Source organism: Crinia signifera, chromosome 1 (genome assembly GCF_055691185.1).
Source record: "Crinia signifera chromosome 1, ASM5569118v1, whole genome shotgun sequence".
NCBI classification, from domain to species: Eukaryota; Metazoa; Chordata; class Amphibia; order Anura; family Myobatrachidae; genus Crinia; species Crinia signifera.
In genome coordinates, this window is record NC_139217.1 from 262,061,480 (window position 1) to 262,079,066 (window position 17,587).

General features: G+C 42.9%; 1 protein-coding gene across 1 annotated transcript in view; it reads right to left on the reverse strand.

Moving 5' to 3' along the window:
• USE1 (unconventional SNARE in the ER 1) overlaps positions 1–17,587 on the reverse strand; it is a 48,141-nt gene that overhangs the window by 9,346 nt on the left and 21,208 nt on the right. Inside the window, exons 5-6 of the mRNA XM_083181996.1 lie at positions 14,283–14,301; positions 35–65 (exon numbers count right to left, since the gene is read on the reverse strand). Coding sequence (XP_083038122.1) covers positions 35–65; positions 14,283–14,301 — 50 coding nt within the window. The remainder of the gene's footprint in view (positions 1–34; positions 66–14,282; positions 14,302–17,587) is intronic.

Below are 17,587 nucleotides of genomic sequence, written 5' to 3' on the forward strand. Positions count from 1 at the left end.
AAAAAATAATAATTCTAATAACATTACTACTCACTTCCTTTTTCTTGGATAGAGATGGTCTATATCTGAAAAAGATACAGAAAATGTTAAATGCTCATTATCTCATATCAAAATCTCCAGATATAAGATTATATTTCCTTTTGTGGTTTATAATGAACTGTATTTTCCAGAGAATGAAGAGAATTTTAGAACCATCCTACTTTCGGAGCCACTGACAGCTAGAGAACTTACGGGGCCTACACACGTAGAGATTTTGCTGAGTGATCCGAGCGATGCTAGATCGCTCAGCACACAGCGGATGTGCGCGGTCTCTTTTGAGAACCCTGGCCCTAACCGGCGATCTAACTACATTTATCCAGCATGCTGTATCCTAAACACCGGGTGATAGCGGCATGCGGGGCCGCGCATCAATATCACTCTGGCCCCTACACATGGAGCGATTTAGGGGCATTTTCTAAGTGATCTAGACAAATTAATTCAGAGAAATTACAAAATGCCCTGAAATCGCATAGTGTGTAGACAAGGGCGTAACTACCATAATTGCCAGGGGTGCAGCTGCTAAGGGGCCCAGAGCTGAAGGGGGCCCATCTTTACTGTGTAACTAATATGATTTACATACATTTATCACCATCAGTTGCTAAATAGGGGGCACTTACAAACTTTTGCTATGGGGTCTTTCGAACATCTAGTTACATGTATATAAGAAAGGGAAGGGGGGAATAGGATAAAGACCGCACCAGTTTTATTGAGCACTATGTTATGATAATTGATTTAATAATGGTCTAATCTATGTATTTTGGGACTACTGACTATATGAGTATCAACTCATAATCAGTCACCACACCCTTGGACAAATTGTTGGGTTTGAGTGTGACAGCCAGTGGTGCACCCCGAGTTTTGAAAATAGGTCAAATGTGACTATTAGTTCAAGGAAGAACAAAAAGAAAAAAGAAAACTCTATTTGGGGGCACCCTTATGTCCCAAAATATTGTGTGTACTATGACTAATCTTTAATATTTAACTTTTATTTCATTCATTAAAATGATAGACCACCTCTCATATGTTATCACACACCGCGAAAATTATGATTATTTTACACTATCCATGTTTTTATTTGTAGCAAACTGCGGATCAGTACATTTGCCAGCATGAGAAATTAGAAAAATCTCAAGAAAAAATGTAAAAATTGTGTAAAAAAATGACCATCATATATCCAGCCACTTCTTACCCATTAGCTCGGGTTGGTAGTGTGGTTAAATCATTGGTCATTATTCTCATACCATCTCATTACGCAAGAACCCTGTTCCACTGCGTGATATTTTCTCAGGATCTATGACACATATGAGAAACAATAGATAGTCTGCCCTCTCAGACTTGTATCACTTCTGCTGTTCACCCTTTATGCCACAGGCGGCAGAGGAAAGGGAATGAGAGAGTTTATTGTCCCGGGGTTTAAGACCGAAATAGATAAGATAGCCAAACCGTTATACCGATATGGTTACCCCTGGCAACCCTGTTGCCATGTAGGCCTTGCAAGGTACTTCCAGTAGTCACCAATTGGTTTTTTGGTACGCTATGAAAAAAAGGAGGTGGAGTATTTTACTCTATAGATAATAGCGGTCACCCCTGCCAGCGAGACTCCACCTCTGCTTTTCTCCCTCTTGTATCCCACAGAGGAGGGAAAATGAGAGAGTGGGGTCCACCCGGGTTTTGACCTAAATAGCCAGATGACCAATTACAGTGCAGTTTCTAGGGTAGGAAATTAATCAATCCATGTGAGAAGCTAATGAAGATTGTATCCTCAGGATACTGAATTAATGGTGCTAATTGCCCATCTAGGGATTAATTGAGGCTTTCTGGTACCAAACAGATATTGAAAATAATTCTGTAATTAGAAATTAATTGATACTATCTATAAATAAACACTACTGGTTACGGTCCTTATTTGAGACTGTTATATGACTATTATGTGGCGGTACATATTTTAAGTATTGACAAAAGTAACGCATAACCTGTTTAATTCCACTTTCCACTTTTATCCATAATAGGATTTAGACACTAATTGGTGATTAAGAGAATATCAAGTGACATAACTAGATTGAATATGCCAAAGGGAATATTATGTAAAAAAGGCAGTAAGTAGATGAGATAAACAATTTTGTATGCTCAAAAATTGTACTGTACCTTTTCCTTGTTTCATGACCAATATGAGAGCCGACCTCCAGCAAGAATAGCATTCTGCAATGCTTATATAGTATCAGGAGCATCTTGCAGGATTTGCCAGCACTGTAATTGGTCATCTGGCTATTTAGGTCAAAACCCGGGTGGACCCCACTCTCTCATTTTCCCTCCTCTGTGGGATACAAGAGGGAGAAAAGCAGAGGTGGAGTCTCGCTGGCAGGGGTGACCGCTATTATCTATAGAGTAAAATACTCCACCTCCTTTTTTTCATAGCGTACCAAAAAACCGATTGGTGACTACTGGAAGTACCTTGCAAGGCCTACATGGCAACAGGGTTGCCAGGGGTAACCATATCGGTATAACGGTTTGGCTATCTTATCTATTTCGGTCTTAAACCCCGGGACAATAAACTCTCTCATTCCCTTTCCTCTGCCGCCTGTGGCATGAAGGGTGAACAGCAGAAGTGATACAAGTCTGAGAGGGCAGACTATCTATTGTTTCTCCTATGTGTCATAGATCCTGAGAAAATATCACGCAGTGGAACAGGGTTCTTGCGTAATGAGATGGTATGAGAATAATGACCAATGATTTAACCACACTACCAACCCGAGCTAATGGGTAAGAAGTGGCTGGATATATGATGGTCATTTTTTTACACATTTTTTTACACAATTTTTACATTTTTTCTTGAGATTTTTCTAATTTCTCATGCTGGCAAATGTACTGATCCGCAGTTTGCTACAAATAAAAACATGGATAGTGTAAAATAATCATAATTTTCGCGGTGTGTGATAACATATGAGAGGTGGTCTATCATTTTAATGAATGAAATAAAAGTTAAATATTAAAGATTAGTCATAGTACACACAATATTTTGGGACATAAGGGTGCCCCCAAATAGAGTTTTCTTTTTTCTTTTTGTTCTTCCTTGAACTAATAGTCACATTTGAACATCTAGTTACGCCACTGTGTGTAGGCCCCATTTAGAAGATGACTTCATCACTTCCTATCTATACTGTACATGTGGCATAGCTGGAACAATGACTTCTTGCAGGGTAAGCTCGGCAATTTGATTGTATGGCTGCACCAGTTAGAGACTACCTGTAGCTACGCAAGAGTCACTGAAAATGTCAGATGTAAAACATAATATACAATGTAAATAGCTTTGTCTAATGTGCTTGCTTTTAATGAAATGTTCTAGAAACCAAACACAAGATGTGACTTTATTCTCAGGTCTGCATACGAGTATAACGAGGCCTTGCGCTCACATTGCTCAAACCTGCCTTATCCATAAATAGAGGATAGACTCCCACCTCTGTTGACAGATTTAGTGGGGCAGTTCAGATGCAGCATTTGATGTGGCTCTCTTTACTTATAAGAGATCCATATAATAAAAGCAAGGCATCCTGCAGTGATGCGGTTGGACAATGTGTCTACTGAACAAATGGAAGGAGAGAAAGAAAAAAACTGGTTATATTTGCAGAGAAAGATACACGGCTTCTCCTACGCAAAATATATATTCACACATTTCCGTCCTTGGAACAAAGTAGGTTAGGTCATTTTACATTTTCATGACTGGAATACCAAATGTTCGCAGTATGCAGGTGTTGTCAATGTGTGAAAAGACTGCAAAAACCACAATTATACCATGAAATCTAGATCAAGATGTTTAGATGTTAAAACATAAAACAAATAATTTTTATATCAATTCGGCAAGAAAAAGAAAACGTTCTGAAGCAAAACACCTGCTGTTAGCCCAGGCCATATCGCCACAGCTGGTAATGTATGCATGCATTGTTTAAAGCTATTTCTCTATGACAGATTAACCATAGGTGTATTTAAGGGATTTAAAAAAGATTAAATTTGTTACATACAAAGTCTCAGAAGCAGCTGCTGACAGATATATTTTATTTTTATTTGATTTTAAAAATGTATTTAAAAATAAATGAAAACAACACCCCTGTGAGATGCCATCACCGTGCATGAAAATCTGCGACTCCTGATAAGTAACTCTATATGCTACCAACCTCAGTTAAGCTAGGTACACACTATATGATATATTGTCCAATGCTGCGATTAAATCCACCCAATACATTGTTTACAAAGTGAGTGGTCGCATCATCCCATTGGATGTTCTGCACATCTAATGGGACCCTTCCACATGGATGTGGTGTTGTTACATGAAAAATGCATACCTATACTCGCAACGCTCCCGAGAGGCCGCGCCTCCATTTTTGCCACTGTGGGGGCATGCCCTGCTCCTCTGGCTGCAGGAATAGACACAGCGTCTATTCGTGGTGTGCATGTGCACAGCATCTATTCGTGGTGACAGGGGGGACTCTGAACTCCTCCCCCCGAAGTGGGACACTTGCGACCTCAGGTGGGGGGGGGGGGGGGGGTGCAAACCCAAAAACCCGGGACAATCCCACGAAAAAAGTGGGGCAGTTGGGAGGTATGAAAATGTAACACTGGGGAAAATGTAATAAGCCTGGTGAAGAAATAGATTGGAAGGTGACAATGCAGCAGGCAATCAGCTCCTGTCATTTTCAAACCAGCCCGTCTGTAACTTGGCAGTTAGGAGCAGATTGGCTGCTGTGTTATCACAGACACTTTATTACTTCAAGAGGCTTAATATATCTGCCCCAGAGTATGGTGGATTGTGCAATGTGTACAGCAATGGGATATACCATTACATCCCATCGCCACGTAGCAAAGCTGGCCATATATTAGGATGACCAGTATCAGATCTGATTCCCCCGGCAGTTCTTGTGTGTAATTTCTCATAAGATCTCCCAGCATACTGGTTGTTAGCAGCACCTTCAGATATTATGTGCAGCACATAAGATCTGAGGATCCACCGCAAACCCGTGGGCCAGCTTAGCTCTCTCATCATAAGACTTTGCTAAATAAAATGTAAATTAAAGTCTGATTCAACTGCATAGACAGAAGCATTTACAAAAAAGGATGACCATAGGCGCTGTATCCCCACTTTAAATCTCTTGGAGTATAATCTTTCTTCAATATTATGAATCTTCCATCTAGACGTCCCCTCTAGGACACTGCTAACTGACCTTTGGCAAGTGCCCTATGTGCACGTAGCGGTTTTTTAAAATCTTCAACATACACTTCAAAATAGATAGCTTCCATGGTCCAACACTGGGTAGCTTTTGGGTTTACACTCACCAGAAATCTGGGCCCTATGTGCCTTGAAAGGTATCTTTCTCCTGGTTACACCGCAGCCTCTGATTCAGGAAGCAGTTGACTCCAAGGTTCCAAAAAGATTTTTAATTTCCAACGGAACACAGTCCAAGTACATACAAAGCAAGATAAACTTTAAAACACGCAGACACCAAGGTTCTTGCGGATACCCCTTTCTGGGGATACCTTCCTTTTCGGATAGGGAAGAGTACCCCAATCGTTGCAGATGTTTAAGCAGCAAGAAATGGATTCCACAAGTCCAAGGTGTAGCCTCCTTTCACCAACGCGTTTCGGGCTATACCAAGCCCTTTTTCAAGGTGTAAGGACTAGACACAGGTATCCGGTATTTCTACCAGCTGCCTGTATGTAGGTGTATGGGCTCTCCCCAAAACATGGAAAAAATTCCTTCTCTCTAATGTCAGTGAAATTGTATACATTTCATATAGTTGTACACACACAATTCATATACATTTAAAAAACATTAAAAACAATTTAACAGCATATATATACACATTTTAAAACATATTAGCAGCAAATTACATATAATACATTGCCGTCCACCTTCCGGGTGTTCTAGATCACACGGGGATAACAGGTGTGGGTAATGAGATGCCGGCTCTTGTGGTTTGTAAGGAGATGTTCCCACCTCCTTCCGGCCTTTGGTACGCACGCTTCAGTCCAATGTGACATACTTGCGTTACCGGATACACGTCGGGCAACTTCCGGTGTTTGAAACGCGGAAGTAAAGCTTTTGAGCCGCATACATCACCCTACAAACACCCGAAGTTGCCCGACGTGTATCCGGTAACGCAAGTACGTCACATGTATATCAATTGTGTGTGTACAACTATATGAAATGTATACAATTTCACTGACATTGGAGAGAAGGAATTTTTTCCATGTTTTGGGGAGAGCCCATACAGGCAGCTGGTATAAATACCGGATACCTGTGTCTAGTCCTTACACCTTGAAAAGGGGCTTGGTATAGCCCGAAACGCGCTGGTGAAAGGAGGCTACACCTTGGACTTGTGGAATCCATTTCTTGCTGCTTAAACATCTGCAACGATTGGGGTACTCTTCCCTATCCGAATAGGAAGGTATCCCCAGAAAGGGGTATCCGCAAGAACCTTGGTGTCTGCGTGTTTTAAAGTTTTATCTTGCTTTGTATATACTTGGACTGTGTTCCGTTGGAAATGATGGGGGAAATTTACCAATATGAAAAACCTAGTTTTTCGTATTGGTTTTTTCCCTACGGTTGCATACGACTGTTTAAGTCGTATGCAAACTCGTGTTCCGGAGGGTCAGTTACAAAGCAGTCAGATACGACTGCTTTGTAACCCTCCGATGGTGTAGCCATCCGTATTAGCGGCCGTATATACGGCTGCTAATACGAATTATTTCTAGCAGTCTGCACGGATCAGTCAGATCGGTGCAGGCTGCAGTGTGTAAAAAAAAATAGACAAATAAATAAATGAAAAAAAAAAACGGCGTGGGGTCCCCCCCACAGCCGAAACCAGCACCAGGCTGAAGGAGCCGGGGCCGGTAATTAAAAATCAGGGAACCCGACATATAGGGGCTCCCCGATTTTTAACAACCAGCCCCAGGCTCCAGGTCCGGGGCTGGTTCCCAAAATACGGGGGACAAAATGACTAGGGGTCCCCCGTATTTTAAGAACCAGCCCCAGGCAAAACCAGCCAGCAGGGTAATGCCACAGCCGGGGGGAGACTTTTTATGCAAGTCCCCCCGGCCAAAGCATTAACCCTACCGACCAGTCAGCCTGGCCAGGGGCCCTGGGGGAGTGGGGACCCCCCCCAATAAACGGGTCCCCCCACTCCAGGACTTACCTGACCAGGCTGAAGCCTGGTGCTGTCCTCGATGCCCCTGGGCGGTGGGCATCGAGCTGATAGCGGTGTAAAAAATAGAAAAAACTATTGTTTTTTACTGTGGCACTACAAGTGCCAGCAAGCCTCCCCAGCAAGCTGGGACTTGGATAACCACAAGTCCCAGCCTGCTGGGCATTAAAGGGCCCGCTGGGTCTTGTAGTGCCACAGTAAAAAAAATAGTTAAATAAAACACACTGACACCCATTTTAAATAAAAGTTTAATACACACATTACATACATACTGATACTTACCTTTCTTGATCCCGTAGGTAGCCCTGGTCCTGATGTCCTGTGTCGTCCTCCAGGTCCATGTCGGCTGTCTGCGTCGTCCTCCAGGTCCATGTCGACGGTCCGTGTCGTCCTCCAGGTCCATGGCGGTGTCCGGGTCCGAAGAAATCCATGTTGGAGCTGTGGAAGGAAATCCTACTCACCTGGTCCTGCGCTGAAGAAGTCTTCTCTTGATCCGACGTAATCCAGGTAATCTTCACAGCTGTCGGCGCTCCCCGCTGTCTCCGCTGTCTCTGCATCGCGCTGAGGAGAGATGCTGAGATGTTTCATATTCGGCGCCTCTCCTCAGACTGAATTCTATTGGCTGCCTAGCAGGCCAATCAGGAGCCGACTTTCTCGGCTCCTGATTGGCCTGCTAGGCGGCCAATAGAATTCAGTCTGAGGAGAGGTGCCGAATATGAAACTTCTCAGCATCTCTCCTCAGCGCGATGCAGAGACAGCGGGGACCGGCGACAGCTGTGAAGATAACCTGGATTACGTCGGATCAAGAGAAGACTTCTTCAGCGCAGGACCAGGTGAGTAGGATTTCCTTCCACAGCTCCAACATGGATTTCTTCGGACCCGGACACCGCCATGGACCTGGAGGACGACACGGACCGTCGACATGGACCTGGAGGACGACGCAGACAGCCGACATGGACCTGGAGGACGACACAGGACATCAGGACCAGGGCTACCTACGGGATCAAGAAAGGTAAGTATCAGTATGTATGTAATGTGTGTATTAAACTTTTATTTAAAATGGGTGTCAGTGTGTTTTGTTTAACTATTTTTTTTACTGTGGCACTACAAGACCCAGCGGGCCCTTTAATGCCCAGCAGGCTGGGACTTGTGGTTATCCAAGTCCCAGCTTGCTGGCACTTGTAGTGCCACAGTAAAAAACAATAGTTTTTTCTATTTTTTACACCGCTATCAGCTCGATGCCCACCGCCCAGGGGCATCGAGGACAGCACCAGGCTTCAGCCTGGTCAGGTAAGTCCTGGAGGGGGGGGACCCCTTTATTGGGGGGGTCCACACTCCCCCAGGGCCCCTGGCCAGGCTGACTGGTCGGTAGGGTTAATGCTTTGGCCGGGGGGACTTGCATAAAAAGTCTCCCCCCGGCTGTGGCATTACCCTGCTGGCTGGTTTTGCCTGGGGCTGGTTCTTAAAATACGGGGGACCCCTAGTCATTTTGTCCCCCGTATTTTGGGAACCAGCCCCGGACCTGGAGCCTGGGGCTGGTTGTTAAAAATCGGGGAGCCCCTAGTTGTCGGGTTCCCTGATTTTTAATTACCGGCTCCAGGCTCTGTCAGCCTGGTGCTGGTTACGGCTGTGGGGGGGACCCCACGCCGGTTTTTTATTTATTTATTTAATTTTTCTATTTTTTTTACACTGAAGCCTGCACGGATCTGACTGATCCGTGCAGGCTAAAACGCAAATAGAACAGGAAAATGGTGTTCTATTTTCCTGTCGTATTTGCGTGGGTGTTTTACACCACTAAGCAGCCGTATTATCAGTACGGCTGCTTAGTAAATCAGAAACCACCATTCTTTTGAATGGTGATTTCTGTCGTATCCTATCGATGGTGTAGGGCATTCGTATTTGTAACTACAAATACGAATGTTCCATCTTTAGGACTACGAATTGTTGTATTTTTGGGATTGTAAATCCCGAAAATACAAATTCGTAAAAAAAGGTGTATTTCTCCCTACGAATACACCTTTTTTCTACGAATCCATTTTGGTAAATGTCCCCCTAAAAATCTTTTTGGAACCTTGGAGTCAACTGCTTCCTGAATCAGAGGCTGCGGTGTAACCAGGAGAAAGATACCTTTCAAGGCACATAGGGCCCAGATTTCTGGTGAGTGTAAACCCAAAAGCTACCCAGTGTTGGACCTTGGAAGCTATCTATTTTGAAGTGTATGTTGAAGATTTAAAGAAACCGCTACGTGCACATAGGGCACTTGCCAAAGGTCAGTTAGCAGTGTCCTAGAGGGGACGTCTAGATGGAAGATTCATAATATTGGAGAAAGATTATACTCCAAGAGATTTAAAGTGGGGATACAGCGCCTATGGTCATCCTTTTTTGTAAATGCTATTGGTATAAGATTGAGGAGTCTTGTGGTTGACCAAGGGCTGCAGTATCCAGGGCGCAGTCACTATTCATATAATTTGTTGTTTTTAGCATAGACAGAAGGACTACTTTTAGCTGACTGTAGAAAAAAAGCTTTCTTCACCTACTACACATAAATCTGGTCAGTATACAGTATATTCTTTAATGAATGTTACATGAATTCAACAAAATTGCTTAATCTTGGCCATGAGCCAAAATCTTATTTAAACCAGTGACTCCCATGTATTTCAGTATCAAAACACCATTTCACACACTCCTAGGCCAAAAGTTTCTTATTGAGAAATTTAGAAAAAAAGAAAACAAAACACTATATATATATATATATATATATATATATATATATATATATATATATATATATATATATATATATATATATATATATATATATATATATATATATATATATACATACATACATACATATACAGACGGGTGCTCACAGGGGAGCGATGGCCGGCACTCACGGAGTCTCTTCAAGAAATACAGCAGTCAACACAGCAGTGTTAAGTCAACGTTTCTGAGGTTTTTAATGTACCTCTTTCGTCGGACAACCTGACGAAAGAGGTACATTAAAAACCTCAGAAACGTTGACTTAACACTGCTGTGTTGACTGCTGTATTTCTTGAAGAGACTCCGTGAGTGCCGGCCATCGCTCCCCTGTAAGCACCCGTCTATATATTATCTGCGGCAGGGTCACCTGGAGCAATTGTCTTTGTATGTACTGAGTGCCGGATCATACCCCTCCTCGATTATATATATATATATATATATATATATATATATATATATATATTTATTTATATTTTAATATGTGATCATTAGGTTCAATTATGTGATGAGGGACAAGATTTGCTTCCATTTGTCAAATATTTTATGATTGACAGCTGCCCCAATATTGGTGATGCAGCTGATAATAAACCTCCCCAGCTCTCCCACAGCGATTCGGGGATATTTAGGGGGCTGGGCTTAATGTCGGGAAGTGCCTACCCCCATCCATAGTCCTCTGGAGCTGCTGGAGTCAAGTAGTACTCATCCCCAGGCACTTAGAGGAGGAGTCCAGAGGCATCGTCTTCTAAGGTGGAGAGAATCTGGAGAAGGGTGAGAAGTGCTCTTCTTTCTTTTTCAGGAAACTCCACTCTGGCCACATGCCCCTGACCGAGCTGCGTGATGAGAATTTCATCCCCAGACAGGGGAAGAAGGGCGTGATGAAGGTCATTCGGCATTCACGACTACTACAGAGACCTCTATTCCCCTAAGACTACAGACACCGATGAGGCGGATACGTTCCTGTCAGGTTTCATTAACACTATTGATCCTGCAGGTAAATCAGCCATGGACGCTCCCTTGGCATTGGAGGAGGTGCTCTCTGCCAGTTAATCCTTTTAGGCAAGGCAGTGATGGTTTCCCAGCAGAGCTTTATGTTGCACTGTGGGACCTCACTGGCCTGGACCTGCTCGAGCTGTACGACGAGATGTGGTGGAGGGCAAAATGCCTCCTTCGCTGAGGGAAATAATGATTATGATCTTGTATAAGCATAAGGGGGAGAGGTGTGACCTGAAAAATTGGTGTCCCATCTTTCTCCTGAACGTGGACTACAAGATTCTGGCCAACTGGCTGAAGGCTGTCATTGGGCAGATCATTCATCCAAACCTAACTTGTGGCATACCAGGCCAAGAAAATCGCATGTTAGCCTTGCCCTCCTTAGAGACATGGTCCATTATGTGAAAGATCGCAATGTGCGCATGGACCTGATCAGTCGTGATCAGGAAAAGGCCATTGACTGTGTCTTCCATGAGCTAATGGGCAAGGTACTGCTTAAATTTGGTTTTGGTGGGCTATTCTGTTCATATGTTAACCTGATGTACCTTGACATTTACAGCTCAGTGTTGGTGAACAGTTGGAAGACTGACCCCTTCTCAGATCTGTCTGGGGTCAGACAAGGGTGCCCTCTTTCACCTCTTATTTGTGTTTGTTATAGAGCTCTTCGCTGTATACATCAGGCAAAATAAAGAGAACAGAGGGATCACCGCACCGGGTCCAGACCACCCAGAGGCCAAGTGTTCGTTGTACATGGACGACGTCATGGTCTTCTGTGCAGAGCAGAGATCGGTGATCGCCCTCATCTAGACTTGTGAAGACTTCAGCCGTGCTTCAGGAGCAAAGGTCAACCTTGGGAAGTCAGAGGCTATGTTTTTCGGAAAGTGGCACCTGTCGTCCTTCGCTCCATTCCCATTCACCGTCAAGCCAGACCTCATCAAAATCCTGGGGTCTGGCTCGGGGGAGATGGAGCGGCCCTGAAGTGCTGGGATGAAAGACTTGCAATGATGAGACAAAAACTTGGATTGTGGAGTCTCAGAGACCTTACCATCAAAGGGAAAACACTTGTGCTGTGGAATGAGACTCTTTCCGTTCTCCAGTACACAGCCCAGGCCTGGCCACGATCTGCAAGGCCATCACACGGGCCATTTTCCACTTCATCTGGGGCTCCAAAATGAAAAGAGTGAAGCGGACTGTTATGTACAAAGATCCCCTCAAAGGCGGCAAAGGCATTCCAAACATTCCAACTATGCCGAGAGCCTTCTTTGCATGTAACTGTATCCGAAGAACTTTAATAGACAATTGGGCCAGCTCTGCGGCACCATTCCCACTTCTTCCTCCTACCACTGTGGAGGAATCTTAAATGGGACAAGTGGGACAGCTCCATCCCTTACAACTGGACTACTCCATGGTTCTACCTGGACGTGTTCAAGTTTGTGAGGGAAAACCAACTAGAGGGATTGAAACACGGACTTGTGGAAGCCAAAAACTATCCACAAGCTCATCAGAGCCAAAGTCATCATGGAACCAATTTCAGGGCTCGCTTCAGCAACTGTCAAGTTTGTCTGGGAGTATGTGGCCTCCAAAAGGCTTACAAATAGACACAAGGACATGTCATGGATTGTCATTCAGGGGGGCTTGCCTCACCAGTCATTCATGCACTCCCAAAACTTGTGTAGTCAGAGGCTATGCTTCTGGCAAGGCATTGTCCCTGGTGCCTTGTTCACAAGGAAACATCTATGCACCTCTACTGGGAGTGCGCCTACACACAGTTGTTGTTGGATGACTGAATTTAAAGACTCCGTGCCCAGGAAAGGTTTTTGTACTATTTGGTACTGTGTGGACTATTCCCAGGCACCCACACGTATGGGGCGACACAGGAAGCCTGGCGCCTTATAAACTGTGTTAAGGACACTTTGTGGTTTGACAGAAATCGTCTCATACTGCGGAGGGAGAGAATGTCCGTTCAGGACTGCCGCAGGCTGGTTCACAGCCTGCTCAGAGACTATTTGATAGCCCTGAGGAAGCAGAGGACTAAACCCCCTTCTTCTGGTTCTTTCCCCTTGTGTGAACTGTTAGACTTTGGGACCGTGGCCCCTTCCCCCTCACTTCACAATGTCTGTTGTTTTGTTGATGTCTTTCTATTTATTGCCCTCCCCCTATATGTGTCTGTCTAGTCAATAAAGCTTCAGGCTTGCGATTCCCCCTCCCTCACCCCCCTACCCTCCTCACCCAGTCTTGTATACGGTTTGGTAATGTTACTGTTAGAACGCATAGTGCATAGTATAGCCTATAGTGTAATTTGATGCTGTATGTTGTAATATGTACTATACTGTCTGCATGTGTGCTGTGTTTTAACTGTGCTGCAACACAGTATATATGTTTCAATGTTATCGTCTGTTTTTTGCTTTCTTTATGTAGAATGAAGATTTTCTTTTTCAATCAAAAAAGTACTCATCCCCTTCTATCCCTCTCCTTATCTCTCTATGGGCCTTATTTTGGTTCATTCTTTCTGACAAAATCCTTCTTAGATGGGCAAAACCATGTGCACTGCGGGTGGGGCAGATGTAACTTGTGCAGAGAGAATTAGATTTGGGTGGGGTTTTTCTTCAAAGTGAGATCTATATTGCAGTGTAAAAATAAAGCAGTCAGTATTTTCCCTGCACAGAAACAAAATTACTCACCCAAATCTAATTCTCTCTGCACATGTTACATCTGCCCCCCCTGCAGTGCACATGGTTTTGTCCATCTAAGAAGGATTTTGACAGAAAGAATGAACCAAAATAAGGCCCTCCTTTTTCTTGCTTTCTTTCTTTCTCTCCTTCTCTACCTGCAGTGGATAGGGTGTGTAAAGGAGTCTGGCATAACATGTGTACAAGTGGCACGTGTGTGGTGTAATAACTGAGACTACTGTGTGGTGTAATGTGAAATGGTATTATTATGTGGCCACATCCCTTCCACAGGAAAACACACCCCTAATATTTTTTGCATGCTCCCTTTTTTGACGCAGGGTACCAAAATGTCTAGATATGGCATTGGTCCTGGGCCATCAATCTAAGTCCCCTTTCTAAGTATGGACATGGTTTGGGAACCACTGATTTAAACTATTAATTATTGCAGTCAGGAGCTCAAGAAAAAGGGATCATACAAGTAATCTATAGTTGGCTGTAGTCTACAAGCTCTGGCTTGCCACAGGCAGTATTGTATTTATGGTCCTTTTCTTTTTTTCTTTTATTTAAATCTGCTAAAAATTGTATTTAAAAAAAATATATGTCTTAAATTGCAAAGAAAAATGCTTACCATTAGGAGATGATGTAGCCTAGACAAAGAAAAAAAAAAAGGTTAGTTGGTCTTCACAGCGTATAGGAAAACATACGGTAATATATTGCTAAAAAGACTACAGTGTTGGCACTGTATGAGTGCAATTGTGAATATGAACAACACACGGACAAAACTAGTCAAAATAAAACCTATGTCTGTAAACTCAAAAAATTTAATTAGGAACTCTTTGTTTAACCGTTTGAGTGCCACCATTGCGGTGAGAGATCCTCAAAATATCTGCTAAAAATGCCAGCATTGCTCACAACGACTGTTCTTTTTGTATAATTAAATCCAAATAGTCAAGTTAATTAATTGAAGTTTAGTTTAATATTGCACCCAAAAAAAAGAAGCTGTGCTGTCATTTTTAGTGGATATTTTGAGGATCTCTTACTGAGATGTTGGCACGCAAAGAGTTAATGACTAATTACATTGCGATTTCAAGTATATCTACTAAACTTGCTAAAATATTGTCTTATATGGCCAGATTTATGCTGTATATTTAAAAAAAATGTATATTCTAACATATAATGATGTATGGGGTGATGTATCAAGCAGTGAAAAGATCCAAGTGTACACATTTGTCCATAGCAATCAATGAACTTCTACCTATCACTTTAACAAACATACTAGATAAATGCTACTTTGAAGCTGATTGGTTGCTATGGGCAACTTCTTCATTGGTCCATTTCTCCACTCTATACACTGCTGTATGTTTCACCCCAAACTGTCAAATGCACTAAGTCTGGCAAAAGTTCAAATTTTCTGTGACATATGTATTAAGCTTTGGCAGGAGATAATGTAGATGTAGCAGCCAATCAGATCCCAACTGTCAAGTTACCGGCTGTGTTGGAAAAATGACAGGAGCTGGTTGGCTGGTGCTTTATCTCTCAAGGTGGGTACACACAGGGCGATATATCACCCGGTGATATATTGCCGGGCGATATATATCAGCGAGCGATATATTGCTCCACGCCCCCTTTTCATCGGCAACCAGAGATGGTTGCTGATGAAAAGAAACCTCTGCCGGCGGTGCCGCAGAGGTAATCAGCTGGTCGCAGGAGCAAGCTCGATTAGACCAGCGATTAGAACGGGGCTGAAAACGGGAGCGCGCACCCTGCGATTTATCACCGGGGCACACTCCCATCACTGGCAATATGGTCGCCAGCGACCATATTCCCAGCGGTATCAGCCCCTATCGCAGCCTTGTGTACACGGCTTCAGGCTTAGTACATAGACCCCTTTGCCTCAAGATTTAAAGATCCAATCTTTTTTAAAGGCAAAACCAACCTTTGCCAAATCAGGATCTCTTCCATTTTGCCCCAAGTCTACTTTCTATGACATTACCAGCCTGTTGTAGGTTTGCAGGAGTGAAAATTTAAATAGTAACATACTATTAATCAAATAAGTGATAGGACCAATGTGTTTCATAGAAATATTTGTCTTATAAATGTACTCTTTATTTCTAACTAAATAAATGACCATACAGATGGATAGAGCAACAATATATCCTAGGAAAAGGAACACTTAGGAATCCTAGGAATAACACTTGGAGCAATCATATGGAACAAATGAACTCCATTACGTGCTAGGTAAAAGAGAGAACATAAGAGGGGACAGAGGAGAAGGGGAGGGCAGAACTCTCAAGGCAAATATTTTTTGCCAGAACTCAGACATTCTTTATATCTTCGTCTTGAATCATCTTCAAGGCAAATACAAGACCTTGCCTATTCTCCAAGGCTGTCTTGTACAGCGTTAAGGAACTTATGAACCTTGTTTAGTCATGTGAATAAACAGGAATTTCCATGAATTTCTCAGCTTTAACCTTGATGATATAAGGTGCCCCGGTGATTAATGGCTCTTGTCGTCATGTTGCACATTGTTTCAACAGAACAAAACACCAATATATATATATATATTTATTTATATATTACAGTGCAGGTCCAAGGCAGCAAATCACACTGAAAATACCATGAATTCTTTCAATGAAACCACTGTAGAAAATGCGATCAATCATAAATCTTAAATAATGTGGCTTTTCCATACAGATATTAAGTGTGAATATCCAGATACTGTACCACATTTACCATTTCACTGCTGTGTATAACAAAGCTTGAGGATTTTGTTTTGCACTTTACTTAGCTTATTAACATTGTCCCTGTTTTTTCAAACAAATCTATAAACTCTCAGGGGTAAATTTAGTAAAGGTTCTAAAAATGAAAAAGGTATCAGATTCAGTCTATTATTGAGAAACAACTGAGATATGTACACGTGTCTTCATAACTATTGCTGCAGACGCACCAAACATCGTTTCATGGTGCAACAGGTCCAGTGAGACTTGGCTTGCGCCAAACATCTCTTTTGCTTGAATGTACTTCTGATGGTGTGTACACACGGGTACAATCTACATGAGATTTTGAGTATATAGTTAAAATCTCATCGGGATAGCATGTGTTTTTTACTTTTGTGGTCAAGTATCGCAAGCAGAAAGTCTTGACTGCCTTGACTTTATAGTGCAGATCTGCGCTATATAGTGAAAGGGGATAAGGTCATTAGGTCTACAACAACTAGGTCGACATGCAGCAAGGTCGACATGGGTCAAGGTCGACATGGATCTAGGTCGAGACATGGATCTGTTTTTTTGAGCCAAAATGTGCCGACAGGCGGTATTTCATGCCCTACCATCCACTAGGGCGTGGTGGGAGAATAAAATAGTGTGCCGAGCATAGCAAGCAATGTGATGCTACGCACTTCAAATTGTGTCCATGTCGACATTCGGGTCAAAATAAGTGTGAAAAACCCCATGTCGACCGTTTGACTGTCGACCTAGTTGTTGCAGACCCAACAATCGCAACCCAGTGAAAGTTGTATGCAGATCTCATGCATGCAGTGGGATGCGATCAGATCCCATCGGGATTGCATTGCACGGTACTAGCACCGTGTGTACACAGCATTATTCCCAATGTGATACAACAAAACTGCTTTATAACACTGCACAATTTAATATATGACACTTGTTCAAATGTGTTTGACTGAGTCTGAATCCATAAACAAAGTTCTGTGATGCAGTGGACATGGCTTATTTTCCATCATGTTCTATTGCTTCATATACAGACTCAGTTGCAGACAAATATACACATATCAAATGAATCAGTGCAGCCTCCTGGTGCATCCTAGTTGCATCACACTAAGGGCAGTATTCAATGAGACTGATTCGCCATGTGCTATTTTCGTGCTCTAAGGTGAATCTTTTTACTGAAAAACTGATTTGCCCTATTCATCATATA